This window comes from Grammomys surdaster, unplaced genomic scaffold (genome assembly GCF_004785775.1).
Source record: "Grammomys surdaster isolate TR1022 unplaced genomic scaffold, NIH_TR_1.0 126271, whole genome shotgun sequence".
NCBI lineage: Eukaryota > Metazoa > Chordata > Mammalia > Rodentia > Muridae > Grammomys > Grammomys surdaster.
In genome coordinates, this window is record NW_021621071.1 from 9739289 (window position 1) to 9761036 (window position 21748).

At 44.7% G+C, this 21748-nt stretch overlaps 1 protein-coding gene and 1 pseudogene across 12 annotated transcripts in view; both read left to right on the forward strand.

Annotated features, from left to right (window-relative positions):
- The window catches only part of Grip1 (glutamate receptor interacting protein 1), a 647269-nt gene that overhangs the window by 604796 nt on the left and 20725 nt on the right, over positions 1 to 21748 (forward strand). For 6 of the 11 annotated variants that reach the window (XM_028759124.1, XM_028759129.1, XM_028759131.1 and 3 more), the window contains 3 exons: positions 670 to 826; positions 1292 to 1403; positions 6050 to 6283. In XM_028759124.1, coding sequence (XP_028614957.1) covers positions 670 to 826; positions 1292 to 1403; positions 6050 to 6283 — 503 coding nt within the window. Of the gene's footprint in view, positions 1 to 669; positions 827 to 1291; positions 1404 to 1516; positions 1562 to 6049; positions 6284 to 21748 lie in introns of all 11 variants that reach the window. The other 5 variants (XM_028759128.1, XM_028759126.1, XM_028759123.1 and 2 more) reach the window with 1 other exon arrangement.
- LOC114613757 lies at positions 9998 to 11734 on the forward strand (annotated as a pseudogene). Its single transcript, XR_003710224.1, has one exon. The product of XR_003710224.1 is annotated as an elongation factor 1-alpha 1 pseudogene (transcript).

A 21748-nucleotide genomic window follows, 5' to 3' on the forward strand; every position in this document is an offset into this window, starting at 1 on the left:
GGGGGGAGAGGGAGGAAAGGGAGAGGGAGCGCGGGAAAGAGGGAGAGAGGGAGAGAGGGAGAGGGAGAGAGAGGGAGAGGAGAGAGAGGTGGGGAGGAAACACAGAGTGGTAAATGCCTTGCTCTGAGTCTGCCTTGATCAACGATGGCCCAGTCTCCAAGTGCCCTTCTCCTAGGAGCTAGGCTCTCCCAACTTACCCCTGGATTTGGTGGCTGGGGACTCTTGTCCTCTGGGCCAACCACCCACAAGGGTTCGAATTGGATGAGAAATGGGTCTTCTCATTAAAACATGGTGGAATAGTTGTGAAAGGAGAAGTGAAAAGTGAGAACTGGTAGCTCCAGAGCTCTGACTGGAGTCAGCTGAGGCAGTCTGGGGAAGATGGAGGTGTGTATATGGTACCGACTGTGAACCGAAGCCCCGGGGAAGGCTTAGGTACTGGAAACCGCTTTTCAAAGCCTTTAGTGGTTATCTTTTCATTGCAAATAATTAGGACCAAAGCTGGCTGTGAAGAAAGCTCTCAGAGCAGCGTTGCAGGAAAGGTCCCACTGTGCGCTTACTTATTGTTTCCGCTGTCACTCTGCCACCTGACCTTGTGCTGGCCACTGATGTCATATCTCAACAGATGAGGTAATCCTCAGGCCCAGCGCTAACTCCTTGCTTCTGTTTCAGGCTCGACTTTTCAGACTTCAGGATACAATTACAACACCTATGATTGGAGGAGTCCGAAGCAAAGAGCCAGCCTGTCTCCGGTCCCCAAGCCTCGAAGCCAGACATACCCAGATGTGGGCCTGAGTAATGAAGACTGGGATCGGTCCACAGCCAGTGGGTACGGTTGCACCCCCACTGTTGCCCCGCCCAGGGTGACTTCAGGGTCTCAGAGGGTGGAGTCATGGCTCTCTACACCCAGCGGCTGCTCTTGTTAGCATTGAGTTTGTGAAGTAATCCACTTTGACTGTCCATGTCAGCCACATAAAAGGTTTCCAAAATCCTTGCTGCCCTGAGGATAGCCCAGTAGCACAAGGCAGTTCCCCAGAGTAGCACTCGGGGAAGTCAGCTTCTAAGACCCATGTCTTCTCTGTCTCCATACAGAGCCCAGGCTGACCTGAAACAATTCCATTTGACAAAAACTCTTAAGTGTTGAGATTGCAAGTGTCTGCCTCTGGACAAGAGAACCATACAGCGTGTGTGTGTCGATCCGTCTGTGGCTGTGGCTGTGGCTGCGCACGCGCATGCGTACATACATTCCTATCGGTCTGTCTTCCTTAACCCAGACTGTGTTTCTTGCTGGCAGCTTCGCAGGGGCTTCTGACAGTGCAGACGCTGAACAAGAAGAAAACTTCTGGTCTCAAGCATTGGAGGACCTGGAGACCTGCGGCCAGTCGGGAATCCTGAGAGAGCTTGAGGTAGCCTTGGTCCCCCTGTTTATCTTGACTGTCCCGACATTCCTTTGTTTTGGTCCTTTTACATTTGCTTTGATCACAGCAGTTCATTTAAAAGCTTTAACCCCTTTCCACAGGAGAAAGCTGACAGGCGTGTGTCATTGAGAAACATGACCCTCTTGGTAGCTACCTTTTCTGTTTCTACTTTTGCTTGTGAAGCCGCCTCCCCCGCCCTTGCCTTCCGGACAGCAGTTTGATTTTATACAATGCAGTTCTTACTGACTTGTGGCTTCTGCCATTGCTCCCCTGCTAACCCTGACTGTACCTGTTTCCCACCAAATCGCTAAGGAGCTAGCCCAGTCCTCCAACAGTGGTGCATTTCATTCTCTTAGCTGCTTTAGAAAGGTTTCTTTGGCATGTTTTCATTTGTACCTGGTATAGAAATTAATTTAATCGTTACGAGGAACATAAGAGGAAATACAACTTATGTTTTGTTTTGCCCTCAAGTTGATAACCACGAGGCTGTTTTAAAAGGCCAGTCTACTTGATAAGCAGGCAAAATATCACTCCCTGCTTCTCGCTGTTCATTGGAAATCTCAATTCCATATTAACGTCACCTGAATCTGAGGAAGAACAGCAGAACTCTGGGCAATTCCTTAAACAAAGCCATGAATCTGCTGGCAGTATTCAGACTTAGTCTGGGAAGGCCTGGAATGTTTCCTTTTATGTTCTCTCCACGTTTCCAAGCTGTAAACTGTAAAGTGGTGAAAGTCTCACTTTTGTTTGGATGTCATATGAGGTCCCCGAGTCACTCTAAGGAATGCGAATGGCCCAGCCGGGTGGAACCTTGCGATTCTAAAACGGTTACTCATCCTTATGTTACTTTGCTTCTCAGTTGCATGTGTGGATATCTTACGTGACTCTAATGTTTGTGAATCTGCAAAGAAAATATTCTAAAAGGAAAACAGTAGTCTGAATTTATAGACACCGTAGTAGTACCTGGCATGAATTTTTGGCTTCAGAGCACAGTTAAAGGGCCTGGGCATGGATAGACTTATAAAATTTAAATTAAGATGTGAGCCATTGATTTCTCTCTCTTTTTAATACAATTTTCAAAAAGAGCACAATTCTTAAGGGCCAGCCTGTTTATTTAAACTCTTACCACCCCCTGTACGTAGAATGTCAAGGTTCAGGCTGAATGAGGCGCACAATTCATAATTCATGAGCACTGCCCTCTCCTAACTGACTTCGCCTCCCATGTCTTTCCCATTTGATGTATCTCTCTTGTGGAACTCACTCTTATAGCTTCTTTGACATTGGGTACGTTGAAGGTGCTGTAAAAGAAACAGGATGATCCTGGGCCGTTGCCTGGAAACTGAGTTATCTCACAAAAAACAAGGGCTGGAAGTGTGTTCCGTCATCTTACAGACGCCTCTGTCTGGCTTTATGTGGTGTGTCCCTGAAAATTACAAACACAGAAAGGAAAGGGGTTGGGCCAAAGAGAAGTTAAATTCTCAGCTAGGAGGGATGTTCAATGGATTCATAGATTAGAGTCACATTTACGGAAGTGTCACACACACAAAAAAACTTTGATCATCTAAATGAATTCTGTTCTCTTGATTAGGAAAGCTGTTATGTTTTTGTCGAAGCTAGAATCCTGCAGATGAAATTTACCCTCAACACCAAACGTTAAAGCAAACGTTTATAAATATGGATCAGCCAAAATGATTGTGACTGAAAGGAGAATTTACTAATCATTTTCATTATTGCAAGCAATAATTAGATGCAACTTTACCAATTCCAAAAAATTGTATAGTCTTCTCCAAGGCTAAAAGCTCAAACTAAGACTTCAAGCAGTTTTTAGCCCCTCTTACCAGTGGTTACTTACATAAAACATAGGAATTGCTGGACAGTGGTGGTGAGCACCTCTAATCTCAGCACTTGGGAGGCAGAGGTAGGAGGACCTCTGTGTTTGAGGCCAGCCTAGTCTACAGAGTGAGTTGCAGGGTAGCCAGGACTACATAAAGAAACCCTGTCTCAAAAAAAAATTAATGCTTAAAAAATAGTAATTATAGTGATACTTAACATATACTTAACATAATGATTAATAGAGAACCTGAAGGGGCTGAAGAGATGGCTCAGTGGTTAAGAGAACTGACTGTCCTTCCAAAGGACCCATGTTCAAATCCCAGCACCCACATGGTATTTCACAACTGTCTGTAATTCCAGTTCCAGGGGATCCAACACCCTCTCACAGACATACATGGAGGCAGAACACCAATGCAAATAAAATTTAAAAAAATATAGAACCTTATGTTGAGTAAATGTAATAAAAATTAAGTACTGGGTTTAGCATTTCTTAATTAATACTACTTTAGCTTTTTTTTTTTAACAGATGAGAGTTTAACCAAATGTCTGGATTATATTTATATTTGTACTTAAACTTTTATAATCCTTTTTAGATGCTATTCATTCGGTTGAATTTCCGTTTAAGTGAGCAATCCAGCCACAGTTTGAAAACTTGGACGAGGAGCTGTTCTTGCATCTCCTCCCCTCCACTGGCCCCGGGGAAACCCCGTTTTCAGTGTCTCTTCTGGCGGCTCAGCCAGAGTAGCAGCTCTCAGACCAAGTGATTCTTTTACTTCCCACATGCTTCCTGTGGATCTCACAAAAAAAATGAGAAGGAGAAACTAGATATAAATAAAGCAGATAGGTATTCTAAGGAGGTAAGAATAATGTATGGATGGTCATTATTGCAGGAAAAAAATCACTGGGTGCTGTCAGTTACCATAGAAACATAAAAGCGATAAATGTAAACATAATACCGTTAAACATAATACCGTTAAACATAGAAGTGATATATGTAAGTACCATCAAATGGAAAGTGTCCATGACACCAACACAACTGACTGTCAGGGAGGTGTCAGTCAACCTGAAAAAGGTATCTATCAGAAATACGCCATACTATAGATGCCTACCATTGCTTAAATATTAAAGACATTTTTTATTTAAAAGGGAAAGTTTTGGGGTGACAGGAGAAGCCACAGAGCCTGTTGGTCAAGGAATATGACTGCAACCAGATTTCTAGGGTACCCATACCATACTCTTGCCAAGTGTCAGAACCTACCCATGAGCCTCTTCTCCCCTTGCCCATTGTGAAGGAGAAGACCCATAACACCTACCTAATGAGGTTATGGAGTAATAAGTGATATTCTATATGCAGCACTCAGCAATCCTCAAGGACTTCTCTGTAGCTAGAAATCCCATCCTCATAAGTGGCTGTGACATAAGTGATCCAGTTAGAATGTGTTTGTTGATTCTGTTTCTTCAGACAGTTGCTAGAGCCCTGAATATTTATGTCAATTCTTGACAACTGTGCAACTACTCTCTTAGCAGTGCACATATAAACCGGGCATCAACTGAGAGGTGTAAACTGTTACAGAGGCAACAGATAAAAATGTAACTCTCTTTGCGATGTTTCCTCTGATGAATGAATAGTTGCAGACAGTGCCCTTGGTTCAATTACTATATGCAGGATCTCGGGCAAGTAAAATTCTCTGTGCTCCTGTCCTTTCTGTGAGGTGGGAAGGATGAAGTGCCTACCTCGTAGACTTACGGTCTTAAATTAGTGAATCTATTCAAAGACCTCAACCGATCAAGCTTTGTTGCTTATAGCTTTTGCTACTATATTCTCAGGCATGCTTACCAGTGTAACATTTATATATATAAATATCACGTAAGGAACATAGAGCTAGCCACAGTCTTGTTTTTAGAATCTTGGCATCCTCTAACATGAGAAATGTCCATTCCCATCATGATACTGCTTTCAAATCTTTTGTCGCTCCAGTTCTGAGATTCAGTCATCTGGGATGTTATTTTCTCATTGCTTACTATTCAAGGGATATATTTGAAAAGGAATAAACTTCCCTTTGACTGGATGAAATCCGATTCAAGTCTCATAAGTTTTGAGCAAATGGTTAAATCTTATATAAAACGGTAAATTTTTTAAAACCTTCCTGAGAGTATTACACAAAGACAGTTTCTAAGAAACACTGTCTGTGCCATGAGATGTAGAAGACAAAATGCTGATGAATATTCAAAGATGTGTCTACACACATCTTGGGTAGGTCACTGGACCAGAAGATGCTCTTGACAGTGCCAGGCAGGCAGTGTTAGGAGACTCCCTTTGCCTCTGCATCTGTAATCTCATTCCACCCTATAGCTTGCTTCTGTCGTTGGAGTCAGAGTGAGCATTCCAGACAACAGCAGCTTGGCCTCCACTGGGAAGCTCTCCAGCCTTGTCTATGAGAGGCACTGAAAGTGGCTTCATGATTCCCAGCTCTTATGCAAAGCTATTGCTTCGAATACAGTTTGCAGTAAACTAATGTTGGAGCTTTTCAATTTGCCTCAGCATTGCTAGGGGTGGTATTTGATTAAATAAACTCAGGGGCTTAAATACTTCCATTGGATTTGAGACGCACAATATAAATGTAATTGCAGAACACATCCCAAACGTTCACAGTTCAGCCAGTGAGTCCATTCTCCAGCCTTTAACTATGCCCTGAAGACACTATCTTTTGACTGGGCAGGAGAGTTGTGCTTAACGTTGAGCAAGCCAACCTTTTCCTTATCCGTGGTTTAATCGTTTCTGAAAATTGTCGATGCCGCAGGCAACAATCATGTCCGGGAGCACTATGAGTTTGAATCATGAGGCTCCGACGGCTCGCAGTCAGCTGGGGCGACAGGCCAGCTTCCAGGAACGGAGCAGTTCACGGCCACACTATAGCCAAACAACTCGCAGCAACACCCTGCCCTCGGATGTGGGCAGAAAGTCTGTAACCCTGAGGAAAATGAAGCAAGAAATAAGGGAGATCATATCCCCAACTCCTGTGGAGCTTCACAAGGTCAGTAGACCTCTTCCTCCTTCCCTGTTGTCTAATGTAGCAGCCATTCTGCATGACAGTGATGCATTGATGCAGGCTCAGAAGTGACTTCTCCTGTGGGCTCAGGGGAAGAGAAAACCCACAGTTGAAAGGCAAAGCTTCAGAGACTTATGTGGTAAAACATGGCCCCTGGGACGATTATCCTGGAAAGCGGGGAAGATTGATTTTCAGTCGATGTGTTTATCAAAAAGTGGTCAAAATCTTACAAAGTAAATGTGAGATTCCGTGCTTCTGTGGAGCTTTGATGAATGAGTCTATTCTCATTGAAAGGAAGAAAGATTTTGTAGGCATCTTTTGTCCATCGCATCACTGACAAGAGGCTTAAAGCTCAATGGAAAACAGGCTTGCTATTCAATTATATACCTACACTAGACAGGAGACTCTTCAAAACATTAGATTTCCAGGGCAGAGTGAACCCTGATTATGCTCCATGTTGGACTAAGATATTGTCCACTTCACAGAGAAAACTTGCTCTCACACTTTGCCACACTTCTGAGCCACCCACAGCATCTAAGACAACTGTGGCAGGTCCCAGGCCACCATGAGCGGTGATAGGGAGGTTTAGTCATCTAGAGCAGCATGTTATTCTAATATATGAGGATTATAAAAAAGGGACAACCCCAACCTCGCTTTTCATAAGAACCAAGACCTTCCCTGTCACTAATAATCTACTAACAGAATTCATTTCACTCAAAGGAGCATATAAGTGTCAAATTGAAAGGGATTAACAGGTAGCTACTCCCTTTTCCTATAAAGATTTCAATTTCTCTAACTAGCCTGTGAAACATAGTTGTTTGTTTTGTAACTGACAGGGTTTTATGGATCAGGTAAAGATACTTTAGAGTTATGCTGTAATCCTGGTCCTTTATTTTACCATGCATTCATCCATCCATTGATACTTAGACTGTGTTATACTGTGTCTGCATTCCCTCAAAGGATGTACTATCTATCCGTGGGGAAATTAGAGACCAGTAGTAAGACATCTAGGAAACCGTGGGAAGACATTGGGATGAGTCCAATAATAGCAGCCAGCCTGGGCAGCCCTGCAGTGCAGAAGGTGGCACTTCACCCACTGTAAAGGAAATTGGAAAGGCTTCCTAGACATAGGCATTGACTGTTCGAGGAGGTAGAGTGTGGAGAGGCATCTGAGCACAGAAAGAGGCATGTGCAAATGAAATGCCAGGGTGTATTTCAGGAGTAAAATTATTCTTATATGACCAGAGTTCTTTGCATTAAGAGAGCTTCAGAAAAGCAAAGCTGCTTTAGGCATTGAGCCCCCATTGCATGGTTTAGCTTGTCTGTTTGTCTTGGATACATCTGCTTGGTAACTCACATATCCTACCTCATACGCTGGCTTAGACCATCACGCCACAGGAAATCCCGTGGCCATTAAATTGCAAAGGCTACATGGTCAGTGTTAATTCTGCCGTGCCAAGAAGAAACCCATCCTCCTAATTTCCTTGAGGAAGGGGAGTTGTGAATGTTGCCTTCCTCTGTCGTCCAGTGTCTACCCAGGTTAAGAAAAGCATGTTTGTTTGCTTCCCCTCCTTTAGCCTCAAAGAGAAATGATACCATCATGCACTGGGTGCCTACTGAATTCTGTCTGCTGCATATTTTAGCCCTCACAATAGACACTTTTAGTAGTCACTTATTACCATTCATAAGATAAGAAAAGTTGCAGTATGAAATTGTCTTCTTGTTCTTCTTTCTCGAATGAAGCTATTTCCTCAAAGACAGTTACCCAGAAACATAAATGCACTGTCTCCCTATGCTTCCTGCACAGAAAGTATTCAGCAAAAATAATGAAAGTAAGCTAGTTGTGGATATTGTTATAACTGGAAAAATTTTAGTAGGGCTGTGCTGAAATACAGACCGTATTTTAAAACGTAAAGGAAAACTCTGTCTCACCCTTAAATCTAACAGACGGCAGTGGGTAGACCAGTTGGCACATTTGTGTGGCAGTATGTGAACTGGTGGTTCATGAGATCATGGGCACAAATGGGTCACCAGAGCCTGAAAAATGTCACACTGCTTTTTCCCCACCATTTCAGTCATTTCCCCTAAATATGGTTCTAAGTACATTTCTCCTGTAGCTTTACTGTCTTCCAAACTGATGACGAACAAAATGAGGCTCTCAGAAACTAAGTGGTGCTCTAAGACGAAAGCCTCCTAAAGCATTTAGCTAAGATGGAGCCTGTGGGCACATGCTTCAGAGTTCTCTGGGAAACATCTAAGAATGTCTCAGGTACCTTCAGCAGAATCTGGTTACCCTGATAGGCTGTCAATGTGTTTGCTGCATAGCACACTTCAGGAGTTGAGAAGGAAATGGTCATTAACAAAGAGACTGACGTCACTCTTGACCGTGCCTGTGTCTCATGTGTTTGCGTCTTTGGGCATCTGACAGGGTGGGAAAGTGCACTGACATGTTGATTTAGTTCGTTTTCATTGCTGTGATAGAATGTCTGATGGACACAGGTTGTAGAAAGATTCAGTTTTGTCCATGGATTCAGAGAGCGAGTGCAGCCCATTTCAGTAAGTCTGGCATGTCTGAGAAGCTTTCTTTATATCTTGGACCAGAAAACAGAGAACTATTTAGGAAGCAACCAGTGATAATATGCTCCTTAAAACCCACCACCAACAACCAGCTTTCTCTAGGTAGGCACCACCTTCTAAAGTTTCCACAGCCTTCCAACATACTACCAACATTTGGGGGCCAACCATTTGTGGTCTGCATTTGGGGGTCCAGCTGGGGTCCCATGTCCTTTGCATCCTCCCACTCAGGGAGTTCTGATACTGCTGCATACTGGGCTGGAAGGACAAATCGGAGCCTGGAATGGGTGGAGTTCTGCAGGATCCCGGTCTGGCTGGGGGTGAATGCTGGGGGGAAGAGGGTTCCCGAGGATCTCAATGTTACAGCTCTTTTAGGCAAAGGCCTTCTCTGACAATCTTCAATGACAGCTCTCTAAGGTGATTTTAACTTGTGTATATGTGTCTTTGTTTGTTGGGGTGGATTGGTATGCGTGCACTTTATTCAGTGTGAACCCAAAGTTATAGAGTTTTGGGGAAGGAGATGAGAATATCTAGGGTGGGCAAAAGTCATTGGCTAGAGGCTAAGGTACTGAGATGCCTCATTAGCATGGGGAGGCATTTCAGGAGTCTCAGGTACCAGATTACATTCCTCAGGTGAGGTCTCAGGTGCCCCAGAGAAGAGGAAGCCCCCCTAACAAAGTGAGTCCACCATTTTGCACGAAGGGCTGATTTGCAGGTAAGGGCTGTCAAGCTTGGCAGCAGGGTCTCCCAACAGTCATTCAGCTAGTCATGTCATGGGGAACATTACATATTCAGATTATAACATTGATAGAATAGAGTTATCTTCCCTCACGGTGCCGCCTTGTCTTTTTTTGTTTGTTTGTTTGTTTGTTTTTGTTTTTTTGTTTTGTTTTGTTTTTCGAGACAGGGTTTCTCTGTGTAGCCCGGGCTGTCCTGGAACTCACTCTGTAGACCAGGCTAGCCTTGAACTCTTGAACTCAGAAATCCGCCTGCCTCTGCCTCCCAAGTGCTGGGATTAAAGGCGTGCGCCACCACCGCCCGGTAATGGTGCCGCCTTGTCATTAAGCCTTTGTCATTAATTAGTGGTGGCTTGAGATGGGGCTTCAGAAGTAGAAACACGCTTTTTCGCAACGGGTTTGCCGTCAGAACGCAGGTGTTGTGAAAGCCACCGCTAATTCAAAGCAAAAATGGGAAAGGAAAAGACTCACATCAACATCGTCGTAATTGGACACGTAGATTCCGGCAAGTCCACCACAACCGGCCACCTGATTTACAAATGTGGTGGAATCGACAAACGAACCATCGAAAAGTTTGAGAAGGAGGCTGCTGAGATGGGAAAAGGCTCCTTCAAGTACGCCTGGGTCTTGGACAAACTGAAAGCTGAACGTGAGCGTGGTATCACTATTGACATCTCCCTGTGGAAATTTGAGACCAGCAAATACTACGTGACTATCATTGATGCCCCAGGGCACAGAGACTTCATCAAAAACATGATTACAGGCACATCTCAGGCTGATTGTGCTGTCCTGATTGTTGCTGCTGGTGTTGGTGAATTTGAAGCTGGTATCTCCAAGAACGGGCAGACCCGTGAGCATGCTCTTCTGGCTTACACCCTGGGTGTGAAACAGCTAATCGTTGGTGTTAACAAAATGGATTCCACCGAGCCACCATACAGTCAGAAGAGATACGAGGAAATCGTTAAGGAAGTCAGCACCTACATTAAGAAAATTGGCTATAATCCTGACACAGTAGCATTTGTGCCAATTTCTGGTTGGAATGGTGACAACATGCTGGAGCCAAGTGCTAATATGCCTTGGTTCAAGGGATGGAAAGTCACCCGCAAAGACGGCAGTGCCAGTGGCACCACGCTGCTGGAAGCTTTGGACTGTATCCTGCCACCAACTCGTCCAACTGACAAGCCTCTGCAACTGCCCCTCCAGGATGTCTATAAAATTGGGGGCATTGGCACTGTCCCCGTGGGCCGAGTGGAGACTGGTGTTCTCAAACCTGGCATGGTGGTTACCTTTGCGCCAGTCAACGTAACAACTGAAGTCAAGTCTGTTGAAATGCACCATGAAGCTTTGAGTGAAGCTCTTCCTGGGGACAATGTGGGCTTCAATGTAAAGAATGTGTCTGTCAAAGATGTTAGACGTGGCAATGTTGCTGGTGACAGCAAAAATGACCCACCAATGGAAGCAGCTGGCTTCACTGCTCAGGTGATTATCCTGAACCATCCAGGCCAAATTAGTGCTGGCTATGCTCCTGTTCTGGATTGTCACACAGCTCACATAGCATGCAAGTTTGCTGAGCTTAAAGAAAAGATTGATCGTCGTTCTGGTAAGAAGCTGGAAGATGGCCCCAAATTCTTGAAGTCTGGTGATGCAGCCATTGTTGATATGGTTCCTGGCAAGCCCATGTGTGTTGAGAGCTTCTCTGACTATCCTCCACTTGGTCGTTTTGCCGTTCGCGACATGAGGCAGACAGTTGCAGTCGGTGTCATCAAAGCTGTGGACAAGAAGGCTGCTGGAGCCGGCAAAGTCACCAAGTCTGCCCAGAAAGCTCAGAAGGCTAAATGAATATTATCCCTAACACCTGCCACCCCAGTCTTAATCAGTGGTGGAAGAACGGTCTCAGAACTGTTTGTCTCAATTGGCCATTTAAGTTTAATAGTAAAAGACTGGTTAATGATAACAATGCATCGTAAAACCTTCAGAAGGAAAGAATGTTTTGTGGACCATTTTTTTTGTGTGTGGCAGTTTTAAGTTATTAGTTTTCAAAATCAGTACTTTTTAATGGAAACAACTTGACCAAAAATCTGTCACAGAATTTTGAGACCCATTAAAACAAGTTTAATGAGAAAAAAAAAAAAAAAAAAAAAAAGAAGTAGAAACACCCCCCCCCCCTTCTTGGGTTGAAGATATCCAAGCTAGAGTACCAGGCAGAGTCTGAACAAAGATGGATTTTCAGTCCCCAAAAGGTTACAGTAGAGGAGTTTCTCCTATGCAGTAGATCAGAGATCAGAGTGGCCATGGTAGGTGACATAAATGTCTCTAAGCATGCTTGCCATTGCTTTTCTGTTTCAATCTTTCTGGTGGTTGTTTGTCACCGGGCTAAAGTTTGGACCCATTCGTGTCCAGGCCTAGGATCTTAGTAAACACACCTCTGGGTGTTTCGAAGACATTTCCTTCAATTACATAACGAAAGCTCTGGCTTCAATGATGTTGTAATCCACTCAAAAGTTCAAAATTTGATTAAGTTATTGGGAGGTGGTAGGACCGTGCAAGGGGAAGCCTAGTTAAATGAAAGAGATGTGCCTTTGATGGGCACATCTTATCCTGACGTTTCTTTTTCTTTTGAGACAGATTCTCACATAGCCCAGGATAACCTCAGACTCATTATGTAGCCTTAAACATCTGACCTTCCTCCTTTTCCCCTGTGAATGCTCAGATTACAAGTGTGTCTCAGCCTTCCTGGTTTTCTGTTGTGCGAGAGACCAGACTGTAGAGACTGTGGGCTTCATGCACGCTAGGGAAGCGAACTACCAAACTGAGCTGGTCTCCAGCCTTGTGTCTACTTTGTGTGTTCTGTGTCTTGTCTCTGGCAACCATCATGTTCAGCCTCACTGCAGACTCAGAGTCAACATGTCCTCCAAAGACTCCATAGGGAGAAGCTGACACAGTAAATTGAAATGCATCCTGCCTTAAGTTGGCCACGGTGGCATGGCATCATGTCGCAATTTGCTTTTGTTCCCTCGTTTACTCCCTGCTTTCTACCTACATTCTTCCCCCCCCCCAGCCCCCCCTCCCCCTGGCCTTCAGTCCTTTGGAAAAGTCTGAGCTCTAAATGGTCTGTTACTCATCCACTGTGCCTTCGTTGCTGTTAAGGCCTTCTCTGGCTTAACTATACATTGTCCACATTCATTGATGAAGGCAAACTCATTAGTTGCCAGTCTTAGGAAAAACAAGACTTGCAGTCGCATTTCTTTGCCTGGCTCCATACAGGTGGGAAGAAACCAGGGCTGGAGTGATGGTGTGGCAAACAGTGGTGCTGGATCTAGCATGGTCTCCTGTTTCTCCATCTTTTTCACGCCTGTGCATACTGAGCTCCTGTCACAGTACACGCTGCCTTCCTCTCTATGAATGAATCCAAACTTTCCAGCACAGTATACACTGACATTTTTGCTGTTGCTATTTCTTAAGTACCAATTGTACCGAACTAATTCCAAGAGCTACTAATAGACCTCAGACAACAGTTTGAAGAGGGAAATTTTAGATAGTTATTTCGGAGACGAGCATCACCATGAAGTGCCTGTTAAAATGCAGGATCTCTGTTTTCAGGGACCCTGGGCTAGGAGCACCTACATTTCAGCAGCACCGTCAGTGGAGTCCCTTGAGGTCTAAAGATTGTGAATCATGGACAGAAGTCTTGCTAGCTCTAGATATTATTCTGTTTTAATGTAATCCCAGACACAGATTCTTGAGTGGGGAGAGGAAGCAAGGCTACACTCCAAGCCCCGAAGCTTCCGTGTTTTATCTTTAAAATGAGTTCCGTTTTCTGCTTCGGCTTATCACAAACTCTTTCTCTTTGTAGATAAGGGACGGGCGATCTTTGCTGTGTTTCATTGATAACCCTTCTCCTTCCCCTTTGGAATCTTTCGAATACTTTGGTAACCGCTTGATCTATCTCTGTGACGAGTCACAGCTTCACGTCCACGTGCATACCCTCAGACCCGCCCCCCCACCAAAAAAGCTCTTTTGCAAGACGTCAAGTTCCTTACATTCAGCCCAATTGAGCTTTAAAAATGATTTCCTAAAAAAATTTAAAAAAAAATGATTTCCTATTGACACTCATGGGTTTCCTGCCGTGCACAGTTTCCAACAGAAGTATAGCACTTAATTGCATGTGGCTATTTGTATAGGTCTTTTGACAGACGGATTCTTAAAATAATTTTCCAGGGTTATTTTTAATTCAAGGCTGCTGAAGGCTCAGTACCAGAACATCTGAGTCACTCCTAAGGAGTTCCGCAGCCTTCGCTTTTCCCTCAGTCAAGTTCTCCTCCGCAGCCTTCGCTTTTCCCTCAGTCAAGTTCTCCGTGCCTTTGCAGCCTGGGAGTTTTGTCAGAAGGGAGCCAGGGTGGTGGCGCTGCTTTACTCCTTGGACACAGTGCTGCAGTTGACACCACATTCTTTTGTAACCCAGCCCCCTGGTTAGAAATGGGCGTGGCCCTAGGAGGAAAAATGAAAGGCAAATATCTCATCCTTTCGCGTGCCTCTTTCTTCACTAAATATTTGAAGTCACCATGGTAGATTTCAGGAGTCTGCATGCCAGGCACGGACCTCCAAACTGCTGGCTCAGGACTGCCCGCAGTGGCAAGCAAAGAAAGCAGCTCAGTTGGTGAGTGAACCTGGGCTATTCTCTGCAGCTCTGCTTTGCCGGGCTCTTTTGTCTTCAGAAGTAGAGCGAGTATGGGTCTGGGTTTCCTCACTTCAAAAAGAGGGAGCAGGACCACCTGCTACCAGGGGAGACCTCCCAACGCACATTTTCCCAGGTACAGTCGGCATTGTTCAGAGCCTTCCTTCAGGTCTCAGCTGTTCAACTGTGAGCAAGTGCCATAAGACCTAGAGCCAGCAAGGACGGACAGCAAAGCCAGGAAACTGTGCTCACTCAGGGACATGGAGGCTCCTCGACTGTCACTGCATCAGCCTGGTAGCCAGGTTATCCCCTGTGACACCAGAATATTGGCCAGAATGCCAAGGAACAGATTTTAGGTTGCACATTCCAATTAAACAATGTCCCCGGCAACCCTCAAAAGGGGTACTCTCTATTGCTCGCCCATGGTTGTGGTTCCATTCTTTTAAACCTTACAAACAAGAACAACAACAACAACAAAAATGTGGAAAAAATGGCTCACGTTTAAAAATGTTTTTTTCTTATTTACTTCAGTGACAAAGGATGACAGACCAAGCTGTTTAAAGATCAATCAAGAGATGTCTTTATCAGTCGGTGGCATAAGGGGTCTCAGACAGCATCACTCGGCCCAGGGGCTGTCTTTGCCATGCTGTCTGTTCCAAAGGGTGACTCAGAAGTCCCCTGTGTTTTTGCTAGGCAGAATCCACTTGGTATCTTGTCATGTTCTGTGAGCGGTCCACCTCTACAGTCTGGGGAAGGTTCATCAAGTGGAGCTGACATCCCCGCATCTCGTATGACCTTCAGCGGTCCTGTGAGACAAGCTTTAGAGACGCTGTGCCTTGTTGCTATTTTTGATGTTCTTTATGCCTTCTGTCATGGATCCGACTCCCCAATGTCCCTGTATGTCTCAGTTATGATTGATTTGTAGGTTGTCGAGTTTTACATCATCTTTAGAGTGTTCGTTTAAGATGCCGGGTTCTCCGAAGGTCTGCCTGCTTCACCGCTGTCCACATGCTGGGGGAAGAGCACCCTGTAGCATCCCTTCCTATAACTTTGCCGTATCTCTTGTCCAGCAGTCTTGTGGTGCTTAAAAGTATATCAGTATAGCCCAGGTTTTAGGCTTTTCTGTCTTTAAGATGAGATTTAGTGATCCTTCCTTGTCTGAGGGACAGTGCAATATCAGTTTCCAGGAATCCGATAAAATCAAGAAAATGGATGTTTTGCTCAGTAGGACCCTGGTCAGTTTCAACTTGTCATCCCCCTCCCGTGAATGACAGTAACCTTAGGCTCAAATTTTCACAGGTTCAGTGTCAATGGACAGTGTGCCTCTGATAAGAGCTAACAGTCGGTCCCTGAATCAAAGAGGCCCATGGGGGGGGGGGTCTACGGGGAATTAGACATCTTTAACCTGGAGAGGAATTGGGCAAGGTTCAGAGCTAGAGAAGTCACACTGGCGTGGTGGGAGAACCAGGAAGCAGAGGCTGAGTGTGGAATGCCAATGCCGTGAAATAACGTCAGGCAGTTCTGAGAAAAGACACCAGAAATAGGCACCCATGCACACAGGCAGCCAACTTCTAAACCAGCTGCTCAGGAGCAGCAGAAGCCAGTAGTCAGGCCAGAGACATGGTGGCCCATTACTAGGTGACCATCAGCTCCTGTGGCTGAAGTAGATCTCTCCGTTTTTCTGTGAAATAAATGCATTATTCTGGGGTGAACTAGGAAAGCAGTCGTTAATACACCACAGTTCTTCAGAAGAGTCACCCTCTCTCAGCTGGGACTAAGTTCTCCAAGACCAAGTCAGCCTAGAGCCAACCCATGAAGCCAGCATCCTGGGTCCTGATCTCACAGCCCCTTGATCCTCAGCCCTTGGTGCCACAGGATGCCAGGGAGCAGCAGGAGGCAATATCAGAAGCAGCTGACCTGTTTCCTTCTCTACCAAGGGTGCTCCCCTGATGGAAACAGCAGCTGCCTTTCTGACCCAATTTGTTTGGAAACCTGGGAGTTTTAAGGGACAAAAACAAGATCTGCTTCCACTTGGGCTAAAGAGCTGACTGGGAAGATGGAGACTTATGTTTTATTCTATGCTATCTTTTTTTTTCCTCCGAGATCTATAGGTAAGGTATACCTATAGATTTGCCCATCCTCAAACCTGGCATTGTTTGAAATGCTTTTGCTTAAAGGAACACAGCTGCCCTAGTAGTGTCTGCCAGGAGTAATCCCAAGTGCCTGCTGGCTTCCAAGGAAATCAGCATCATTGTTGGGAACGACTGAGCTCTAAGCAGGCTGTCGGGGCTCAGGGACTGCTTCCAGAGTGGCTGTCATTTACTGTGACTTTCCCAAGGTGCTGTGCTCAGTTTCTCTTGAAAGGGTTTGAATTGGCTCTGGTTAAAGCATCAGTTGGTTTTCTGATCTCTACCTGCAGATATAGTTCAGACAAGCAGGTAATCTAGCTTTAAAAAATGTAAAAACAGATCTGAACTTGAATCTCAGTGGCCTCCTCGCTACCCGCTGCCATAGTTCCTGCTCCGGCTTTAGAGGCGGAAGCAACTGTGTGACGTCACAGCATTGGACGGATCTCCATTGAACTGCTTCTATCCTTGTTCACGGTTTTGTTTCAAGAGGTACATTGGCTCTTTTAGAACAGAAAAACCTTGCAACTGTGTTAATGCCTCAGTTTACCCTGAAGCCTCTCCTGGACAGAGATTCTACAAGATAGACTGTATTCACATGGGCTAGAAGAGAAAGCAAAACCAGCTTCAAGATGGCCATCTTCAAAGAGCGGGATTTTGTGTGATGTTCCACGAGACCACAAGAGGGCGCACATGAGAAGCAACATAGCAAACGTGATCGATGATTCATCTTCAGTTTGCTGGGCCGTTGAAAATGAATAAAGGCTGCCTAGCCAGCGAGAAGATTCTATATCCAAACAGAAATCATGATTTGGTAGAAGACACCCAGCAAATGAGGTCAGATAATCCAGTATTGAATCCTGGCGTGTTTGCATTAGATCAAAACAAGCCATTCCGTCAATTTCTTCAAGGCTTCGTGACCTTATTAGAAGAAAGGATGGTTTTTCTTGTACAGAGTTGCTGGAAGATCAGAGATAATCATATGTGAGAGAGCGCCTGCATAAGGCTTTGTCCGTGTGTGGAGAATATGTGACTAAAACCTCAGAATCCTTAGAACTGTTGGGGGCTCAGAAATAAATCAAAAGTTAGCGCTAGCAATCTCCAGGCAAGCAGAACTGCGTGGTGTGAGTTATTGTGGCTATTTTGAGAGCAGCCAGACTGTGTTTCCCATCAGCATATTAAAAATTTCTGGAACCTTTTTATGTAAATCTAAAATAATTAACTTCATCTGTGTTAATTTACTACTAGTAAGCAATTTCAGAGGAAAGGATACAGCTGGCTATTAAAATTCAGTATCTTCTAACCTCAGGACATCTTTCCACAGAAACCTTCATTTCTATTTTAGAGCAGTTAGTAGCCCCTCATCCTGAACAGTTTCCCATCAAGATGTGTCATCTGTAAAGCCGGGGAAAGTAAAAGGGCGTGGCCAGTAACCAGGACTCACAGGCTTGTGAGCTAATTCATCTTCAGTGTTCTAGTTAACTGGTTGACGTTTGCAGTTTTGGGTGTCAATAGTTGTTTAGCATTTAGTCAGTGTTCTATTGCTGTGAAGAGACCCCATGACCATGGCAACTTGACAAAGGAAAGTATTTGATTGGGACTTGAGTGCTTACAGTTTCAGAAGTCCATCGTCATCGCACTGGAAATATGGCAGTACACGGACGGACATGGTGCTGGAGAAACACCATGGTGAAGGCGTAAGTTCTACATCTGGATCCACAGGCAGCAGGAAAGGGAGACTCTGGGCTTGGAATGGGATTTTTGAAACCTCAAAGCCCACACCACCCGCCATGACACACTTCCTACAACAAGGCCATACCTCCTAATCCTTCCAAATAGTGTCACTCCCTGGTGACCAAATATTCAAATCTGAGTCTTTGGGAGCCTTTCTCATTCAAACCACCACAAGCCCCTCCCAGATTCTGGCCTATAGAGCAGATACCTAAGAGTCACAAGCTAACTGAGCAAAGAAGAATCTCACAACTCTAGGTACACTCTTCAAATGCAAGGGTTCTGGACAATGGTGTTGGAAAACAAGCCTCAACTGTAAGACTAAAGGGGACTTCCTAATTTCCATTGGGAGCTTAGGCTTGTCTGATTCACAGTACCTTGGGACAGATGCTGATTTCCTTACTCAGCCAATCGGGAAATCCAAAGTGTTGTACAGTGGATCAAGTAACATAGAACTAAAAAGCACACACTGCTGGCTAGAAGCTGGGGCTATGGGCTCTCCACAGGAATGCTACCTGTCACATAGAGGACACGGCTCAAACAGAGAAGAAAATGATAAAATACCCACAGAGCCCAGGAGCAGCACATAGACAAGCAACTCTAGAACAGAGATTTCACCTACTAGTAAACAGGGCCCATGGACGACGGCCAGGCTATCAGCAATTTATTGTCAGTTTGGCTTCTCCCCCTTTCCTGCCTCCCTCTTTTTCTCCTCTTGAGAATAAAATATAGAAACTTCCCTTCTAGTCAAAAATTGGTGGTTTGGGAGTGATAGCTGATTCCAGAAGAGGGACAGGAAACATTCAAGGCACGTCAGTGATAACTTGTACTAGAAAACACAGAGCCTATCAGTACAAATGGGTCCTGGGGAAAGGACCATGTGTTAACACGAAAAAACACCCCGCCTTTTCGAGATGCAAATGTGTTTGAGCATCTAAAAGAATACCAAAACACTTGAACTCAACGAATATCGGACACTCCACAGGACCAAGTAATTTTCTGTTCTGAAATTGAATTAACATTCATTCTGCCTCTCCTGTACTAACTGCGTTAATCAGACAATGCTAATTGAAGAACACATTCTGTTTTTACAAAGTAATTCTAGTTAATAAGTAAGAAAAGTGACAGTACCAGGCAGGAGAAGGTTATTCTTTGCAACCTCAGTGAAATTATTGATTCAGATGCAGGTGTCTGTCGGTCAACTGTGAGTCTGGACATAGACTGAGGGGTTGTGTGATGTCATAGGAAGCTCCTTTGTGCCTATGGTCTATTCGTGATTCCCACATACCCTGACTTCACCGAACACCAGAGCTAATTGCCATTTAATGAAACATTGAGACAGAAGACTATCCTACAGGCTAGAGGATGCAACCTCAGTAATGCAGTTAGCGGCTTTGCCCCCTCCCCTGCCATCTTCACTCTTTTTGTGGTTTCAATTGCCTGTGACCAACTGTGGTCTGAAGGTCTTAAGTGGGAAACTCCATAAATAGAACATTCTTCAGACTGTACAGTCTACACTGTACTCAGTAGTGTGATGAAATCTCACCCCCTCCCACTTGAGACGTGGGTCTTCTCATCTCCCAGCCTATCCATACCCCAAACTCATCTTGACCACTAGTGATTTAGTAGTCATCTCTGGTGGGTAATTTTGGTTGTTAACTTGATACACAAGAGGGAACCTCCATTGAGAAATTGCCTCCATCGGACTGACATGTGGACATGTCTGTGGTATGTTGTCTCTATTGATCACTGATGTGGGAAGGCCTGGACTATATAAGAAAGGGGAACTGGACAAGGAGCAAGATAGTATCAGCATTTTGCCTTGCTCTGTGCTTTGGTGCCAGGCTCTATGTCCCTGCCTTGAGTTCCTGTCTTGGATTCCCTCAATCATGGTTGTGATGGTCTGTGTATGCTCAGCCCAGGGAGTGGCACTATTAGAAGGTGTGGCCCTGTTGGAGTGGGTGTGTCCCTTTGGGTGTGGCCTTTAAGACCATCATCCTAGCTGCCTGGAAGTCAGTCAGTTTTCTGCTAGCAGCCTTCAGATGAAGATGTAGAACTCTCAGCTCCTCCTACACCAATCCTGCCTGGATGCTGCCCTGCTTCCACCTTGGTGATAATGGACTGAACCTCTGATCCTGTAAGCCAGCCCCAATTAAATGTTGTCCTTATAAGACTTGCCTTGGTCATGGTGTACATTCACAGCAGGAAAACCCTAACTATGACAATGTTCTATAACTTGTAATACAACTCAACCATTGTATCAGATCAACCGTGAGGGTATCTGTGTGCTTCTGGATAGCATTTGATAATCTCCCTGTGTGGTTTCAGGTATCCATGGGGTCTTGGGATGAAATCCCTCCTAGATTAGGGGGCTACTGTAAGTCAGTAGCACTAGGGAATAGGGATGGGCATTTGCCCTGGACAAGAGGAAACCCAGCGCCAAACACAGAGGCAGTGAATGGCCCTGGTTGGGATCCTGATGATTTAATAAGCTTTCCTGGTGGGCTAAGAAAGATGGTTGAGTGCATAAAGGAGTAGCCATGCAAATGTGAGGACTGGAGTTCAAATCTAAAGCCAAGTATGATGATTACCCACCCTGTTCCTACAGGGAGGTGAGTAGCAGAAAGGAGGCTCCCCGGAAGCTTGTGGGTCAGGTATCCTGATAAATGCAGCATCAACTCCATCTTAGAAACAAGACAGGACCAGGTAGATGAGAGCTAGCAACTAACATAGTCCTCTGACCTGCCCATGTGTCCTGTGGCGTATCACATCCATAGTCACACAGAGAGGCAGGTACATACACACACACGCACACACACACACACATGCACTCAAAAACTTTTTTGAGACAGTGGGGGAAGTTACAAGCTAGGTACAGCTACTGGAAAACTAGCAATGAAGGCCAATTGTATCAGTGAATTAATAACATTCAGGGTCTCTATACAACCATGTGTTTCTGTCCTGTAGCTGTCCCCATGTGTGCGCCATCTAATGTATAACAGGTATAGTTTTTATTTGTAGTGATTGTCACCTGCTATTTACATGCTTCTGGGGTTCTGTTACAACAGCTTGATACACGTATTCAATGTGGTATGATCAAACCAAGATAATTAAGCATTGCCCTCCCCTCAAACATTATTTCTATGTGACAGGAACCTCCAGACTCTTCCAATTCTTTTCAAATGTGCAATACAACCTTGTAGACTCTGCCTACTCCACAGAACTCTGGAAGTTGTTGGCCCTGTCTGTTATTGGCTCTTTTATGTGTTGGTGACTGATTGTTGATTGTCGGACCTTAGCTGTGTCCAGTACTAGAATAAACATGGCATTGTGCATATTTAACAGGATGATTTCATTTTCTTTGGAAAGCCAGCATTCGGATTATATAGTAACATAGAGTCATAGATGTAATTCCAGGGACTTCATCTTCGCCCTTTTTGCTTCCCAGTAATGATAGGGCATTTTTATCCCTCTAGCCCATTTTAGTTTTCAAATATCTGATATGGAAACCTAATAAATTTATTAACAATCTACAAGCACTGTGCCGGACAGATACTCATCTATTCTAACCATCTATGGCTACTACTTCCCAGCTGCGTGATCCTTT